Source organism: Perognathus longimembris, chromosome 1 (genome assembly GCF_023159225.1).
Source record: "Perognathus longimembris pacificus isolate PPM17 chromosome 1, ASM2315922v1, whole genome shotgun sequence".
NCBI classification, from domain to species: domain Eukaryota; kingdom Metazoa; phylum Chordata; class Mammalia; order Rodentia; family Heteromyidae; genus Perognathus; species Perognathus longimembris.
This window is the reverse complement of record NC_063161.1, coordinates 14,712,184-14,729,729: the sequence shown is the minus strand read 5'-3', so window position 1 is coordinate 14,729,729 and position 17,546 is coordinate 14,712,184. Positions and strand designations below refer to the sequence as shown.

Here is a 17,546-nt window from a genome sequence, read left to right as displayed (position 1 = left end):
GAAAAAAAAAATACAAAACTTAACAATTACATGTCCCAAGGTGTGAAGTGAATATCTTTGTTAGTAAGTGAGACATTTCTTCTCTTTCTCAGTGATACAGGAACAACACCGCCAGAGAGTGGAATTTTTGGATTTATGATAAACTTCTCTGCCTTTCTTGGTAAGTGTGCAGTTATTATTAACAAACGAAGTTATGATTAACAATAATTATTATTAATCCAAAGGGAAATACAATATGTTATTTATAGTTTGTGTGTTTGTGAGAGCACAAGCTTCATAGCTAGATTTTGCCCTACTTTGAGAAACAAAAGTCTGTAGAAATCCAAAATAATGTAAAGCCTCATTGTAGAACTATCCATTTCATGTGGCGGTTACACACAGGATTTGCTGAAGGTGATTTTAAACCCCAAATTCTTTCAGTGGAATTTAAATATAATTGTGGTTTTAAACCTGTGATGTACAGCTAAGGTGCTTGTGTAAGTGAATGCAGAAGACATTATTTCGAGTCTGTTCTGAAAGCAGCGTACATGAGAATCACCTGTGTGCTGAGTAGAACACTGGTTCTGGCACCAGTTGCTGGTGACTCACACCTGGAATCCTAACTACTCAGGAGGCTGAGATCCCAAATGTAGAGGCATGGGCTTAAAAGAGTGCCAGCTGTGAATGAGAAAGTCAAGCAAGAACAGCCTGAGGCCTTGAATGAAAGCCCCAGTAAAAGCACAGAACAAAGAACCCCAAACCACACACATTCTAGGGGACTTGGGTACTCCCAAAAGTCTGAGAAGTCCTGATCTGTGAGAGATGAGAAAGGTGAAAGCAGGAACAGTTTGCCTCTAGCTCAGCTACGATTGCTCTTTGCAATTTCTCAAAGCAGCTGAGACCCAAGGATGAAGGAACACCATCCTGTTTTAAGCCAAAGAAGGTGCAGCCATTCATCACATCCCAGCTGCCTTAGGGCTGGTCGTAGGGCTGTCTTAGGGCTGCTAGGAAGCCCTCTACCACTGAGCTACATCCCCAGCCACAAACAGAAAATCAGAAAAAGTAACCATTCAAAACGTTTCCTGCGTGTTCCATTAAAAAAAAAAAATGAAATAGCTCCAATTCCTCAAAGGGCCTTTTTTTTTTTCTTCTTTAGGTGCAGCCACCATGTACACAAGATATAAAATAGTAGAGAAGCAAAATCAAACCAGCTATTTCAGCACTCCTGTTTTTAACTTGGTGTCCTTAGTTCTTGGATTGGTGGGATGTATCGGAATGGGCATTGTAGCCAATTTTCAGGTATGGCCTGACGCTTTGGGGGTGCTTTGGGGGGGTGGTGGTGGAATAATGTGTGTGAGAAGAGAAACAAGAATTCAAGAAAAGCTGGGAAATGGTTGATAGGTTTCCAAACATTGGATTTGTTTGATATTTAGAAACACATGATGAACATTTGCATGTCGCTCTGGCCTGATCCTTACCTATTGCTTGGTGAAGAGAGAGGTGTGCCTGGCCCTTAGTTATGGAGGGTAGTGGGTCTGTGGCAGCTTTTGTAGTGGTTTTTCTGGGGGTGTGTGCTTGCTCGCTCTGCCACTTGTAGAAACCACTTGATGTTCCAAGAACAGCACCAGATCTACTCCTTGCGCAGGTAAGAATGTGGAGATAGACATTCACTCGCTATTCAGCTAATTGCTTACAGATCTGAGGATCATAGTTCCAAGCCAGCCCAAGCTGAAACATCTGTGAGGCTCTTATCTCCAATTGACCACCAAAAAGCCTTTTGTGGAGTGATGTGGCTCAAGTGGTAGCATGCCAGCCTTGAACACAGAATCTAAGGGATAGTACTCACGCCCTGAGTTTGAGCCATAGTGATGGTACAAACAAATAAACAAACAACCCAGATGGTTAAATGATGGAAAGTTGTGGTTCTCGTGAAAGCTTTCATGAAGTGAATAAATGTTTATAAAATCCCGAAGTAGAATGTTTTTCACTTCTGTGGGAGTATTTTCCCTGTTAATGTTCTCATAAATAATCTTTGCAACTTTCATTGTTTGATATCCTGTGATTCATGTACCGTATGCCAGAAGCAAACCCATGTGAGCTTTTAACCTGAAGAAGAATTTCATCTGGGAGGCCAAGAAAGAGTGACAGGCTCCCCTGAGGCCTACCCAATCACACTAGGGAGACATTCACAGATCCCTCCTCCCTGAGTGGGTGGGTGGGATGATAACTCCTTGGTTCATACAGCCATGCTGTATTTCCAAGAAGTTTCCTTGAAGCTGGGCCCTGGTGGCTCACACCTGTAATTCTCACTACTCAGGAGGCTGAGACTAGAGGATCATGGTTTGAAGCCAGCCCAGACTGGAAACTCTGTGAGACTATTTTCTCCAATTAACTAGTCAGAAAAAGGTGCAGGTGGCACCGTGACTCAGGTGGTAGAGTGCTAGCCTTGAGCAAAATGAACCTTAGGACAGTACCCAGCCCCTGAGTTCAAGCTCCAGGAATGGCACACAAAAAGAAAAGAAAAGGTTTCCTTGAGGAAATGTAGACATATGTGTGTAGACATACATGAAAATGTACACAATTTTTTTTTACCAGTCCTGGGCCTTGAACTCAGGGCCTGAGCACTGTCCCTGGCTTCCTTCTGCTCAAGGCTAGCACTCTACCACTTGAGGCACAGCACCACATCTGGCTTTTTTCTATATATGTGATGCTGAGGAATCGAACCCAGGGCTTCATGTATACAAGGCAAGCACTCTTGCCACTAGGCCATGTTCCCAGCCCACAAAATTCTAAAGATATACCTAATTATTATTTGCCATTAGAATAATGTGGTGGCTTACACATACTGTATAATGCTAGCATTTAGAAGACTAGCGTAGGAGGATCAAGAGTTTGAAGCTAGCCTGGGCTATCTAGTGAGAAAGTTAATAAACTAACAAATTAAATGAAATTATAAAGATAAAGAATTGATTAATAATCAATTCAATTAAAATTAATAAATTCAAGTAACATGTTTTAAAATGTCCTTTTTGGAGAGAAGCTTCCCTCCCCCCCCCCCCCAGTCCTGGGGCTTGAACTGTAGGTCTGGGCACTGTCCCTGGGCTTCTTTTGCTCAAGGCTGGCACTCTACCACTTGAGCCACATAGTACCACTGTGGCCTTTTCTGTTTATGTGGGACTGAGGAATGGAACCCAGGGCTTCATGCATGCTAGGCAAGCTTTCTACCACGGAACCACATTCCCAGTCCCAAGGAGACAAACATTTCTAATGGTTGATCTTCTCGGTGTTCTAATATTCTCCGTGCTTTATTGTCTCTGAAATTAGAAAAGAATGCAAATAGGAAATCAAGTTCTCATCTCATTGTCTATGCAAAATCATGTCAAACATTCTGTCTGTGCCTCCTTTAATGGCATGATCCATGTTGTGTCTCCAGTGACAGAATCAAGGAAGAAACATCTCTTTTTTCTGTGTGTGTGCCAGTACTGGAGTTGGATAGTAGCTCCTGCTCTCTCTTCACTTTTTCACTCAAGGCTGGAGCCACAGCTCCACTTCTGGCCTTTTGCTAGTTAATTGGAGAGAAAAGGCTCTTGGGTTTGTCTGCCTGACCTGGCTTCTAGCCAAAACCCTCCTCAGTGCCACGTCAGCCCCTAAAGAACTGGCCGGGACTAAGGGAGAAAATTTCCTTGTAAATTAATGGGAGGAAACAACGTTTGCAAATTCAAGGCTTCTTTTATTTATTTAGCATTAAAACAATAGAGTGGAAAGTCCCAGAATTCTCAGATGATTCTGTAAAGTGACTCACTAGCAGTAGATGGCTTTGCTTTTTATTTCCCCTTGTCCTAACATGTAAGAGGGAAAAGAAATTTAGGCTTTGTTTGTTTGTTGTTTGTTTCTGCCAGTCCTGGGGCTTGAACTCAAGGCCTGTCCCTGAGCTTCTTTTTTTTTTTTTTGGCCAGTCCTGGGCCTTGAACTCAGGGCCTGAGCACTGTCCCTGGCTTCTTTTTGCTCAAGGCTAGCAACTCTGCCACTTGAACCACAGCACCACTTCTGGCTGTTTTCTGTATATGTGGTGCTGGGGAATCGAACCCAGGGCCTCATGTATACAAGGCAAACACTCTACTGCTAAGCCATATTCCCAGCCCCTGAATTTTTTTTTCTTGTGGTAAAATAGATATGACACATGTGTCCTCTTAACAATTTTCTGATGATTATCTTCTGAAGACTTTTTTTTTTTTTTTTTTTTGGTGGTAGGGCTTGAACTTGGGGCCTGGGTGCTATTTCTGAGCTTTTTTGACTTGGCTGTTACTCCACCACGTGGGCCACAGCCCCATATCTGGCTTTCTCTTAGTAGTTTATTGGAGATAAGAATCTCTTGGACTGGGGCTGGGGATATAGCCTAGTGGCAAGAGTGCCTGCCTCGGATACATGAGGCCCTAGGTTCAATTCCCCAGCACCACATATACAGAAAACGGCCAGAAGCGGCGCTGTGGCTCAAGTGGCAGAGTGCTAGCCTTGAGCGGGAAGAAGCCAGGGACAGTGCTCAGGCCCTGAGTCCAAGGCCCAGGACTGGCAAAAAAAAAAAAAAAAAAAAAAAAAGAATCTCTTGGACTTTTCTGCCCAGGCTGGCTTGAACTGTGATCCTCAGATCTCAGACTGCTGCGTGGTAGCATTACAGGCATGAGCCAGGGGCACCCAGGTGTAATCTAATCTAATCTTCACTGCAAACTGGCAAGATAATCTCTAGATGTGGAGATTGAATCTTGGCACCAAAGTCACACTGTCTGGAGGTGGAGTTTGTCAGATATGCCCAGACCCTAAAGCCTACCACCCTCAAATCTCCTCCCTTCCAGAGAAACATCCAAGTTAAGCAATGGTGGCACACACCTGTAATCCTAGCTACTTAGGAGGCTGAGATATGAGGATTGCAGTTCAAAGCTAGCCTGCGTAGGAAAGTTTTTGAGTCTTACCTTCAATTAACCATCAGAAAATCAGAAATGGAGCTGTGGCTCCAAGTGGTAGAGCGCTAGCCTTGAGCAAAGGAGCTCAGGGACAGTGCTCAGCCCTGAGTTAGAACCCCACAACTGGGAGGGAGAGAGAGAGAGAGAGAGAGAGAGAGAGAGAGAGAGAGAGAGAGAGAGAGAGATCGACCGACTGACCGACCTTTCCTTGTCGTAGGTAGCCAACTCCCCTGTGTCACATTGGGATTTGTTTCAGCAGTGAAAGAAAATCTTTTCTCCAGGTGGGAATGTGGCTTAGTGGTAGAGTGCTTGCCTAGCATGCATAAAGCCCTGGGTTCGATTCCTCAGTACCACATACACAGAAAAAGCCAGAAGTGGCGCTGTGGCTCAAATGGTAGAGTGTGAGCCTTGAGCAAAAGAAGCTCAGGGACAGTGCTCAGGCCCCAAGTTCAAGGCCCAGGACTGGTAAGAAAAAAATATAGCTTTTCTCTTCTCTTGATACTGTTCTGGAAGCAGCTACCCTTTGCAAGGACAGGTGTGTGTGGGATCACACAGGTGGCTGGAAACATGGCGGAATGAGTGAGGGCTGGTGGTTTGCTGCAGTTCTCTGCATGTGTGTCTACCTCACGCTGTCCTGTGATCTCCCAGGAGCTAGCTGTGCCGGTGGTCCACGATGGGGGCGCTCTACTGGCTTTTGTGTGCGGTGTGGTATACACCCTCCTGCAGTCCATCATCTCCTACAAAGCGTGTCCGCAGTGGAACAGCCTCCTGACGTGCCACATACGCATGGCCATCTCTGCTGTGTCCTGCGCAGCTGTTGTCCCCAGTATCCTTTGCACAGTACTCCTCAGAACCAACCCAGCAGGACATGTTCAGGTAGGGGGGTGGTGGTGAGAAAGACTCCATTCTTTACAGTGGCTTTACAGTGGATCTTTACAGTGGCTACAGAGGGACCAGGGAAAGGAGATTCTGATGGGAGAATGAGGACTGAACTCTAAATGCCACAGGGAGGGGCAAGTGGGCGTTTGTGGCCAAGCAGTGGAAGTCAGTCAGTAGATAAGAAAATACTAGGAAGCCAGGCACTGTAGCTCATGCCTATAATCCTACCGACTCAGGAGGCTGACATCTGAGGATCACGGTTTGAAGCCAGCCCAGGCAGGGAAGTCCATGAAACTTTGTTTTGTTTTTGTTGCCAGTCCTGGGGCTTGGACTCAGGGCCTGAGCACTGTCCCTGGTTTCTTTTTGCTCAAGGCTAGAACTCTACCACTTGAGCCACAGCGCCACCTCTGGCCGATTTCTATATATGTGGTGCTGAGTAATTGAACCCAGGGCTTCATGTATATGAGGCAAGCACTTTACCTCTAGGCCATATTCCCAGCCTGAAACTTTAATGTCTAGTAAACTTCCAGAAAAGCTGCAAGTGGCACTGTGTGGCTCAAGTGATAGAGAACCAGCCTTGAGCAAAGAAGCTCAGGGAAAGAGCCCAGGCCCCAGAGTTCAAGTGTGAGGATTAGCACACATAGACACACACACACACACACACACACACACACACACAATTAAGAATATATGGGGTGGGGTCTGACTTAAGGAACCTTAACAGGATTCTTGCTGAAGAATTTTTGGTCAGAGTGATGGAGTCTTTGAAGAGTCATCTGATCACACATGGAGCGTGACAGGTTCTGGCTAAGATGACTGAGCAGGGGATTTATATACCTAAGAGGTCTGATGAGTCAGGGAGAAAGTTCAAGAACCTGGCTAAAACTGTTTGTCCCAATGTCTTTCTCAGCAAGGTAGTTTCGTAAGCCCCCCCCACCCCCCACAAAAAGAATCATTCAAATGAAAGCATAGGGTGCTGACCAAGTTTGCATATTCTTCAGGAAAATGAGTTGGAGGAAAGTGCAAAGCATTAAGAAAATGACTCAACGTTTTGTGGTTAGATCAAAAGAGTATTTTTGGAAAAGGAATGGGGTGAAAGGTGAGGAAGGTGCAATACTAGGAACCCTTCAGCCTCTGTTTACTTTCTATCCCACAGATGAGTTTCACTAGTCATGTGAAAATATTTATTTTTCTTTCTAGTGCTTGGCGAAAGACACCAAATATCGAAACTGTGCTTAAAGCACTAGTTCTTGTGAAGTCCAATCTGGTTTACTCATCCAAAATAAATAAATAAATGAATAAATAAATAAAACTTCTACTTCCAGCTCTTGGGTGGTTTAATTGAAGATGAATCTCATTAGCTTTTCTGCCTGGGATGATTTGGAGCTTAGATCTTCAGATCGCAGCCTTCAGAGTAGCAGGGATTATTTGTGTGAGCCACTGGCACCTAGCACCTACCTGCCAGTAGGTGGTGTGTGTGTGTGTGTGTGTGTGTGTGTGTGTGTGTGTGTGTGTGTGTATCAGCCATAGGGCTTGAATTCAGGGTCTAGGCTCTGTCCCTGAGCTGCTTTGTGTCAAGGCTAGAGCTTGAGTCACAGCACCACCACTGGAGATGAGTCTCCTGGACTTCCCTGCCTGATCTGGCTCTGAACTTTGATCCTCAAATCTCAGCTTCCTGAGTAATTAGGATTACAGGCGTGAACCACCAGGGCATGGCTCCCAATCAGTTTTTTTAAATGACTTTTAGCTCTTCTACAGTTAATGAAAGTATCTGTGAGTATAGTGTTAAATTCTTCCTTTCTGATCTTTTTGTTTGTTTTCTTGACCCAGTGCATCTGCTAGAACTTTTGATGAATAGAATTGGTGTGAAACAAACATTTTTGCCTTATTCCCTATTTCAAGCAAGAAACACAAGATAAAACCAAGGGACCAAGAAACTAGTGAGATTAATAGAAAATATTAAGACAGTAGACTTACAACCAAGGTTGTATTGACATTAAATCTCAGTGAACTAGTCTTTTGGCATTTTGTGATGTTAGCTGTAAGTTGTTTTTTTTTTTTTCATACATGCTCCTTGACCAGTCGAGGAAGGTCCCTTTCATTTTTCTTATTTCTTCTTCTTCCTCTGTCCCTGGCTTCTTTTTTGCTCAAGGCTAGCACTCTACCACTTGAGCCACAGCGCCACTTCCGGCTTTTCCTGTTTATGTGGTGCTGAAAAATTGAACCCAGGGCTTCATGCATGCTAGGCAAGCACTCTACCACTAAGCCTCATTCCGAGCCCTCCCTTTATTTTCAATATGCTTTTTTTGGGGGAAAAAAGTATTTTTATTCAGTAGCAAGTATGCAAAAAGACCCATCTTTGGGTTCCGTGCCAGCCATTTTGCTCAGCTTATTTAAACAGCTTAAGTAAGAATTGCCAGAACCGCTCAAGACCAAGTGAAACATCGCTGCAGGGTGAACTTTTTGCTCTTCACTGACTGCGCGGCCCTCCTTTGCATTAGCTGCCATGGTACCTGAAGGGCTGAGAGGACCAGATAGGAGTCTTGGTGCTGCCAGTGTAGTCACGTGGGCTCTTTAACCACTGCCACCATAGTGTTAGTAATGAACTTGTCCTAGTACACAAGAACCTATTCTCTGCTGTAGTTTCCTTAACAATTTTCTCCTTTTACAAGTGATTGCCTGTGCTTCACTAATTTCTATAACCAAGTTGGAGTGGAATCCAAAAGAAAAGGTAATTGTTTAATTGTCCTAAATCTTTTTTTTTTTTGAGCCTGCCTTTGTGTTTGTGGCTGAGAGAATCCTGGAAAGGAAGGAACTCCATGCCTGAAGCCAATGTGCCAAGTGTGGTGTCATTTCAGCCACTCGCTAACCAATCATTGGGCAATGTAGAAGAAGTCGTTAGCTTTGAGAGTTGCAAGGAATTTAGTTATGATTGGGTTGACTTCTCTTGGTGATTTCCATGAATCTGGGACAGACTTCCTTCCGGAACAGATGGAGCCTTCACTGGCCAATGGCAAACCAGAGGATGGTGAGAATCTTAAAGAAGCAGAGAAGGGGAAAAATTCATTTGCCAACATCTGTTTACTTCACAATACATATTACTGGTATTCTAATTTTGGGTAAAGCAAAAGCGACTTCTTTATTACATTGATTCCTATAGCTAGAATCTCCTGTTTTCTAAAAAAAAAAGTCAATTTTGGGATCCAACCTGCTTAGTGTGTTTGATGATGTGGCACTCAGCATGAGGGGACTTCATTTTGACACTTTTTTGGGGGTTAATATTAGCGAGTAAAGTAATCTGAATGGTTCGTGGGATTCTTTTCAAGGTTCAGAACTGATTTCGTTCACACCTTAACCACGCATGCTCAGTAGGCCAGACAGTTAAGGTTGCGGAGTTTTACGGAGGTCAGTTTTGGAGTCTTTGTGGCAAGTGGATGGTTCATTTCTAGGTAGGAGGAGGGAATTAAATATGGCGTGGGATAACTGAGAGAATGGTGAGGGGTTCAGACTTGATGTAAGGGACTAGAGTCATCTTTTGAAGACGTGTGAACAGGAGAGCAAATGGAAGGGATGGCAGGGGTGTTGTTGGATGACTATGAGGCAGAGGGACACCTGGAATGGGTTGAAGACAAAGCTTGGCCCCTGAAGGGCAGGAAGGTGATGGGTCTACTTTAGATTCAAAGAAGATTAGAAATGATAGAGGGGGCTGGGAAAATGGCCTAGTGGCAAGAGTGCTTGCCTCCTATACATGAAGCCCTGGGTTCGATTCCCCAGCACCACATATATGGAAAACGGCCAGAAGGAGCGCTGTGGCTCAGGTGGTAGAGTGCTAGCCTTGAGCAGGAAGAAGCCAGGGAAAGTGCTCAGGCCCTGAGTCCAAGGCCCAGGACTGGCCAAAAAAAAAAAAAAAAAAAGAAATGATAGAGGGGAAAATACTTGGTGGGTGCTAGCACATGACTGACTTGAGAATGAAGGGGGAGGGTGGGTGGGTAATAAGGGACTTCCCTAGTTTTCTCTTGGATGAATCGAAGAATTCATTCCCATGTGCAGAAATAAGATGTGTAACAGGGATGGCTCATTTTGTAGGAAGGACTGGATACATTTTGTTTTGGAATCACTGAATCTGAAAAAAATCTCTACTAGGAGACATTTAGGAGTAGTGTTCAGTTAGAAATGTAGGTAGATCTCTAGTAGGACTGACAGTCATCATTGTAAATAGAGGAACCAGTTATTTCCTGGCCAACCATATGTAAACATGGAACCAATTGTGTGTAGCTGTTAGTTCATTCAGGTGTCCTACCAGAGAATGACAACAAGATGGCACCCAGTAGAGAAGTGAGATAGAAAGAGGATCACAAGAGACACTTTTCCAGGGACAAGGAGAAGAAAGTCTCCAAAAACAACAACAAAAAATAAGTTAGACCTGGTACTGGTGGCTCACGCCTATAGTCCTAGCTACTCAGAAAGCTGAGATCTGGAGGTTATGGTGGTTCAATTAACCACCAAAAAAGCCAGAAGTGGAACTATGCCTTTTTTTACTGAAAACTGCCTTTTGAAAAACATCTCTGACTCCTTTTGCTGTCCCAGTTCAAGGAACTCCTGCTTAAAGATTACCCAGCTACACCTGAGATAGTTAATAATTTCTCTTTCCCCTGAAAATAGCTCTTTCCCCCTGCCTTCTCTGAGATGATATCCTCTTCCATTCCACAGTAAGAAATCAGTGACTACGGGGTCTGCATGCTTACAATGTGTTGCTTGACCTTCTGTATTATTAACTTTTCTGAGTGCTGTATTTGGTAGTTGACAGACAGCTGTTTGTCCCAATGAGCTTTAGACTTCCTTGAGAAGCTAGCTATTCTACAATCGTCCATTTCCAGGTTTCCCCAGCCCAGCCTTACTGGTGACAAAGACTTGCTCAATGACTTGACCACACTGCTCAGTAATCTTTGCTCTGGTTGGTACATGTCTTTCTGAACCTTTTTTTTTTTTTTTTGGCCAGTCCTGGGCCTTGAACTCAGGGCCTGAGCACTGTCCCTGGCTTCCTTTTGCTCAAGGCTAGCACTCTGCCACTTGAGCCACAGCGCCACTTCTGGCTGTTTTCTGTAGATGTGGTGCTGGGGAATTGAACCCAGGGCCTCATGTATACGAGGCAAGCTCTCTTGCCACTAGGCCATATCCCCAGCCCGGTCCATGTCTTTTTTCTTTTCCTTTTTCTTCTTTTTATTTCTTCCTTCCTGCCTTCCTTCCTTTATCTCTCTTCTTTTCTTTCTATCTCTCCCTTTTCTTTTCTTTTGGTGCAAGTGCTGGGCCTCACACTTCCACTTGGCTTTTTTGTTCTGCCTTGAGCAGTTTGCAGTAAAATGTTGGGTAAGAAGCTAAGTGCTTGGAGATTAGGAATCAGGAGAAGATATAGCTCAGGAGCCAGCCAGGTGAATGTGAATCCCTGCTCCAGACTAGAGGAGAGGAGGAGGAGAAACCGTCATTAGAAGGGGACCCAGAGGTTTTTTTTTTTTTTTTCTAAAATGAAAGATTCTGGCACTTGATAGACTGTTGAGATAAAGAAGAGATTAACCTAGTGGCAAGAGTGCTTGCCTCCTACACATGAAGCTCTCGGTTCAATTCCCCAGCACCACATATATGGAAAACGGCCAGCAGGGGCGCTGTGGCTCAGGTGGCAGAGTGCTAGCCTTGAGCGGGAAGAAGCCAGGGACAGTGCTCAGGCCGAGTCCAAGGCCCAGGACTGGCCAAAAAAAAAAAAAAAAAGAAGAGATTAAATGATGATGAGGAAGACAGTGTCCACAGAGGAGTTCAAGAAAGTACTTCATGGGCTGGGGATATAGCCTAGTGGCAAGAGTGCCTGCCTCGGATACACGAGGCCCTAGGTTCGATTCCCCAGCACCACATATACAGAAAACTGCCAGAAGCGGCGCTGTGGCTCAAGTGGCAGAGTGCTAGCCTTGAGCGGGAAGAAGAAGCCAGGGACAGTGCTCAGGCCCTGAGTCCAAGGCCCAGGACTGGCCAAAAAAAAAAAAAAAAGAAAGTGCTTCATTCAAATATAACATTAAAGTGGTCAAATTAGCTAATAGATGAGAAGTACTTCACTCTTCAGCCACACGGTGGCAGCAATCCACCACAAATGAAATACAATGGAGCTGCTCAGGAGGATGCCACCAAGTTCATCCATGTCCTTAGGAAGTTACCTTCCAGTTTTCTATCTGAAAAGTATGAAAAGCAGCTGGGTGTGGTGGTGCGTGCTTGTAATCTCAACACGCAGGAGGCTGAGGCAGGACGATCTCAAGTTCAAGGCCAGCCTGATTCTATAAAGTGTTTTGGGTGTTCCAGTCACTCTAGGACCACTATGTCACTACGTATTACCTTCTGTTTCCAGTATCAATGCCTGCAGAAAAAACAACCCTTTGAATCAATTATCTGAATAGAATACTCGTTTAAGGCTATGACATCAATTTGTATGTTTGTATATATGTTAGGACTTTCACCTCACAAAAATGTGGACGGTGGCGTGTGTGGAGAAATCTCATGCCATTACCTCATCCCACAAAGCCAGGAGGCGAGATCTGACCTTGCCCTGCATTTCCCTGTACAGTGGAGAGTTGGGACTTCTGCTTCAAAGCCCTTTTTTGATCATCCACCATGTCGTTCTGAAAAAAATGACCCTCCAAACCGAGCATCCATTTTTATAAGCCATCCCCATGGTCTTAGGGATGACCTGGAATGAGGCATATTTCCTGCTGCTGGATCCCCAAAGAGAAAGCCCCTCTGTTCCTCACCCCTCCTGCAGGCTGGCCAGGTTGTCCCTAGAGTGACCTGGGTGGAGGTGGATGGTGGTAAGGAGAGACAGGAGTGGTATCTGTGAAGTTCAAGGTGACTCCTTGAAATATCTGGGAAAGATAACATACCAAAGCAGGGTCACCATAGAACTGACTTGCAATTTAACACCCTTGTGTAATCACCGTTCTTACCTCTGTAACCTATAGCACAGTAGAAAGGGAATAGGAAAAAAATGGAGGCATTATTTGAAAACATAGGTTGCAAAAGGAGTCCACAGATCTGATTTGCCGTGGTTGCTACTTAGCATGCGGGTAGGTGGCACATTTGTGACATGGGCCCCACATGTGTGGGGGCTAGGGACATGGTTTACGTATAGAGCACTTGCCTACCAAGTGTAAAGATCAGAACCATTAAAAAAAGAACAGTATCATGAGATCACATATACCTTCCAACACACATAGGCAGCCTCGCATGCACTTGGAGGACTGTCTGCTGTTGAGGCAGCTGGAATAGTATTTCTCCATTTTCAAAAATGGAGTGAGGAGAAGGGAGCCTTGTGCAGTGGCAGAGTGTTTGCCTAGCCTATACAAGGCCGGGAGTTCCATCCCTAGCAAAAGAAGTAAATAAATGAATAAATAAAATTTTAAAAGGAAGAAAATAGAATCTCCTTTCTAATATCCCCTCCCTCCATGCCCCTCTTCACCTTCTTCCCTCTTCCCATCTCTTCTTCCCACTTCTCCTCTCCCCCAGAGTAGCAGGGAAACACATACAACCCAGCAGGGTAGTCAGCTAGGCTTGTCTGTCTGCGCACGCACGCACATGCACACATACACGCATGCGCACACACAGACACATTCCTTTGGAGCATCCAATAGATTCTTGGTAAGCCTGGGATTCCTAGGGGTATGGGACCGGGTTGTGGTTTGTATGCCAAGTTCTTTCTTCTGTTGAATCCAAATTCACTTCCCAGTCTCCGCTATTCTGTGGTCCTTACGCTGCGCTTTGAAGTTCGGCAGACAATCTTAAAAGCTCGTGTGTGCATGTGTGCATGAGCCAGAAAGACATTTTGGGATAATTGCCCTCCTGGTGCCACCCAGAATGCTATGTACCCAATGTTTATCTACATGGCTTTGCTTATTGTATTTCCTCAAGCTTCTGGTTTATGCTTATGAGACACTTCTTTTTCTTCTGGTCTAACTGCCTCATTTATTATTTCAGGTTCTCTGTCAGAGTTTTTTTTTTTTTTTTTGCTTTTTTTTAAGGTTAAATTCTGTTTTCTTTATTGCCGCCATTAGGATTATGTATATCACGTGGTGAGTGCAATCTGTGAATGGACTGTGGCCTTTGGTTTTATTTTCTACTTCCTAACGTTCATCCAAGATTTCCAGGTAAGTATAGGTTGGTCTAATTGGTTTTTTTTGTTGTTGTTGTTTTGTTTTGTTTTTTTTTTGCCAGTCCTGGGCTTGGACTCAGGGCCTGAGCACTGTCCCTGGCTTCTTTTTTGCTCAAGGCTAGCACTCTGCCACTTGAGCCACAGCGCTACTTCTGGCCGTTTTCTATATATGTCATGCTAGGGAATCGAACCCAGGGCTTCATATATATGAGGCAATCACTCTTGCCACTAGGCCATCTTCCCAGCCCCAGGTTGGTCTAATTGGCATATAAATCGCTAACAATTAGAATGAGTAAGCATTCGTGGAAAACTTACTGCCTGGTATAGGCAGGGAGCACTTTCTTTTGACTCTTCATGTGTTTGAAGAAATATATGTATTCCTTAGCCCTCACAGAGGAAAGCATCCTCGCAGTTCAAACAACGGAACTCCCATACATCTTTTACCATTTGACGCTCAAAGGCAGGCATCCTAGTTCGTTTCAGGTACATTTCAAAAACCAGAAAGCACAGCTATTGTAAGAAGTTGGTTGGTGAGCTGGGTGGCTGGTGGCTCATACCTATAATTCTAGCTACTTAGGCTGAGATCTGAGGATTGTGGTTCAAAGCCAGCCGGAGACTCTTATCTCCAATGAACCACCAGAAAACCAGAAGTGGTGCTGTATCTCAAAGTGATAGAGCATTAGCCTTGAGGGAAAATGATGCAAGGATAGCATCTAGTCCCTGAGTTCAAGCTCCATAACCAACCAAACAAAAAAAAGTTGGTTGATAAAAAAAAATGACTTTTTCCCATTGTTACCAAGGCAGAAAACTTTAGAAGATCTGACCACAAGGAATGTCTGACATTTCCAAACAAGTGACTTATTAGCTAACACGATATAGGAAGCCTAGAAATTTCTTCAGGACCCAATTCAGCCTTAGTGAAAACTCTGGGATGAGACAAAGTTTCTGGAAATGTCAGTTGGCACTGAAGTTGTTTCACTTCCTTCCGTCTTTCTCTTTCTTCCTCCTCCTTAAGAGTGTCACTCTCAGGATATCCACAGAAATCAATGGTGATATTTGAAGAAAGGAGAATGTATCTAGAAGTTTCTAGAAGTGATCCAGAGGACCACAGGGTTTTGATGTCGCCCTGATCGGCATGCGTCTGTGGCACATCCGGAACTTGAATGTCATTAAGAATTCCTAATAGTTGTACTATTTACAAAGGTATGTTTCCCTAGAGAATGTAGAGCATTTGTAATATGGTAACCATGTTTTTATATTTTTCTAAGACACTTGTTTTTATACTAACAAATTCATAGACAAAAGCTACAGTGTTGCAGATTCTGTGTTTTATCTTTGTGTGTGAATGATCTGTGCAAGTACACTAAGTTGGGAATTATTTTTGTTTATTTGTTTTGGTTTTTTTTGCCAGTCCTGGGGCCTGAGCACTGTCCCTGGCTTCTTTTTTGCTCAAGGCTAGCACTCTACGACTTGAGCCACAGTGCCACTTCCGGCTTTTTCTATATATGTGGTGCTGGGGAATCGAACCCAGGGCTTCATGTATGGGAGGCAAGCACTCTACCATTAGGCCATATTCCCAGCCCCTAAGTTGGGAATTTAAGTATAGTACAGTTATGAAGAAAAAAGTAAAATCAGGAATATTGCTTTTAAATTCTCATTGTTAGAAGGTGCACTATATCTTTTTTTTTTCTTTTTAAAATCATGAGCGCATTTGTGAAATTGAATACGTCATGATCTTATACTCAGATCTTGAAGATGTAGTTGATAAATGAACACTAAGATATTCTGGTTTTTATAAAGAAAAAAAATCAAACAAAGCCCAATGTATCTATCAAGATATCTTTTACTAGATATCATTAACTCCAATCCAAGGGAATGGGGACGACCTCAGACTTGACATCCTGCCTCCTTGTCCTGCTCAGAGGGCTGCAGCAGCTCCCCCTGCTGGTCATGGCGGGTCGTAGTGGATGTCCCTCCCAGGAGCCTGGCTTGAGCAAGGCAGATTAGAAATTAGAAATTCCTCCCTTTGCGGTCACTGGTATCACTTGATCTATAGTCTGATTCCAAAGCTGAAACTCACACATCAGAGAATACAGGGAGAAAGGGGAGGGGGGCAGTCGAAACTCCCAGGTGCCAGTGCTGTGCTCCTTTGAATGCCTGTGGCTGGCCGTTCCTCCTCACTAGGGGACATGTGGGTCAGGCTCTCTGTGTTAGTCAGGACCGATGGGTTGCACTGTTTCACCCAAGTCACCAAATGACAAGTGAACAAGCAAGTCCTTTGTAAGCCCAACCGGTCCTTGGAATGTGAACAAGGCCAGGTACTCTGTCTTTCAAAGACTCCTGGGCTGCGAAGCCAGGTTTGACCACCTGGGAATAGCCAGGGAGCAAAGCAGTCCATTGGGGTAGTCTTGGAGGGCACCCTGGTGGTGGGGAGCATGGAATGGCACCTCAGTAAAACTTTGTTGAGCAAGGGAAGGTTGTGACTGGGCAGTACTGCACCATTCCTGTGTTCCCTGAAAGAGTAATTGAGTGGTTGGGAAGTTCATGGTCATTTCTGGGCCCACTGTCACTTGTCACGAAGTTGAGGTGGGGTTCCCATTGTCACACCGGAACTGAAAACTTAACTACTCAGAAAAGGAAGGGGACCTCGCCTACCTTCTCCCTGAGCCCTCTGGTAGAATGGTAGAATGGATCCTGGAGTCCACTTGTGTGTGTGTGACCAGCACGGAGGACTGTGCTGTCCACATCCCATGATGAGACTGGGAACTCATTGGGGACCCGAACACATGCCATTAGCTTAGTAATGGCTGCATTTAACACAGTGCTTCCTGGAACACCACAGGTGCTTCCTGGTTACCCACTGAGTGCATGCGCACTCAGCCGGACTGACTACAGATGTTTGGGGTGCTGTATAATGGGGGTTTCCTTACTCTTGTTGACTAGTTGTTTGAATGTAAACACATTTTCCATGCACCTAGTAATGTTGACTGTTTTGCTTTGTGTACTGTAAACAGTTCAATTGTTTGGGCTTCATGATTCTATGACAAGTCTCTTCTGGACAGTTACCACAGAAATTGTTAACATGGGCTAAACCAAATGGTTACACCAGTCTTGGGCAAACTGAGAAGGCCAAAACCTCACTCCAGACAAACATATCCTGCTGATTTCGTGCACCTTCTAAAGTTGGTCTTATCCACATTTTTGGTATTATTTTTCATTTCTGTGAACTTGCATTTCCTTGGACCCCGTGGCTGAAAGTGAAATAAAATGGAATATTTCTTTATTTTAGTAATTTGTGTCTCTGTGATTTTGCCTGGGTACTACTATATGAAAGTATTATCTGGAAGATGATTGCAGACCCTTGTGCACTTTATGAAGGGGTGGTTTACACCTATGGGGTTTTGTTTATTTTTTGTACTAGGGATGGAACCCAGGGCCTCCTGCATGCACTCTACCACTTGAGCCATACCTCAGTCCTTTGGCTTTCAATTACTTTTGAGATAAGGTCTCTTGCTTTTACCTGCGCTCATCCTGCATCTTCCTTCTGA

At 44.4% G+C, this 17,546-nt stretch overlaps 1 protein-coding gene across 3 annotated transcripts in view; it reads left to right on the top strand.

Annotated features, from left to right (window-relative positions):
- Dram1 (DNA damage regulated autophagy modulator 1) overlaps positions 1 to 17,253 on the top strand; it is a 32,714-nt gene extending 15,461 nt beyond the window's left edge. Inside the window, exons 2-8 of one of the 3 annotated variants that reach the window (XR_007212563.1) lie at positions 93 to 160; positions 1,136 to 1,278; positions 5,586 to 5,763; positions 8,489 to 8,547; positions 13,901 to 13,993; positions 15,014 to 15,201; positions 17,013 to 17,253. Coding sequence is in view for 2 of the 3 variants with exons in the window: in XM_048357251.1 (XP_048213208.1) it covers positions 93 to 160; positions 1,136 to 1,278; positions 5,586 to 5,763; positions 8,489 to 8,547; positions 13,901 to 13,993; positions 15,014 to 15,058 (586 nt within the window). In the remaining variant the exon portion in view is untranslated. Of the gene's footprint in view, positions 1 to 92; positions 161 to 1,135; positions 1,279 to 5,585; positions 5,764 to 8,488; positions 8,548 to 13,900; positions 14,004 to 14,249; positions 14,494 to 15,013; positions 15,415 to 17,012 lie in introns of those variants that run through there. The other 2 variants (XM_048357251.1, XM_048357263.1) reach the window with 2 other exon arrangements.
- The last annotated feature ends 293 nt before the right edge of the window (positions 17,254 to 17,546 follow it).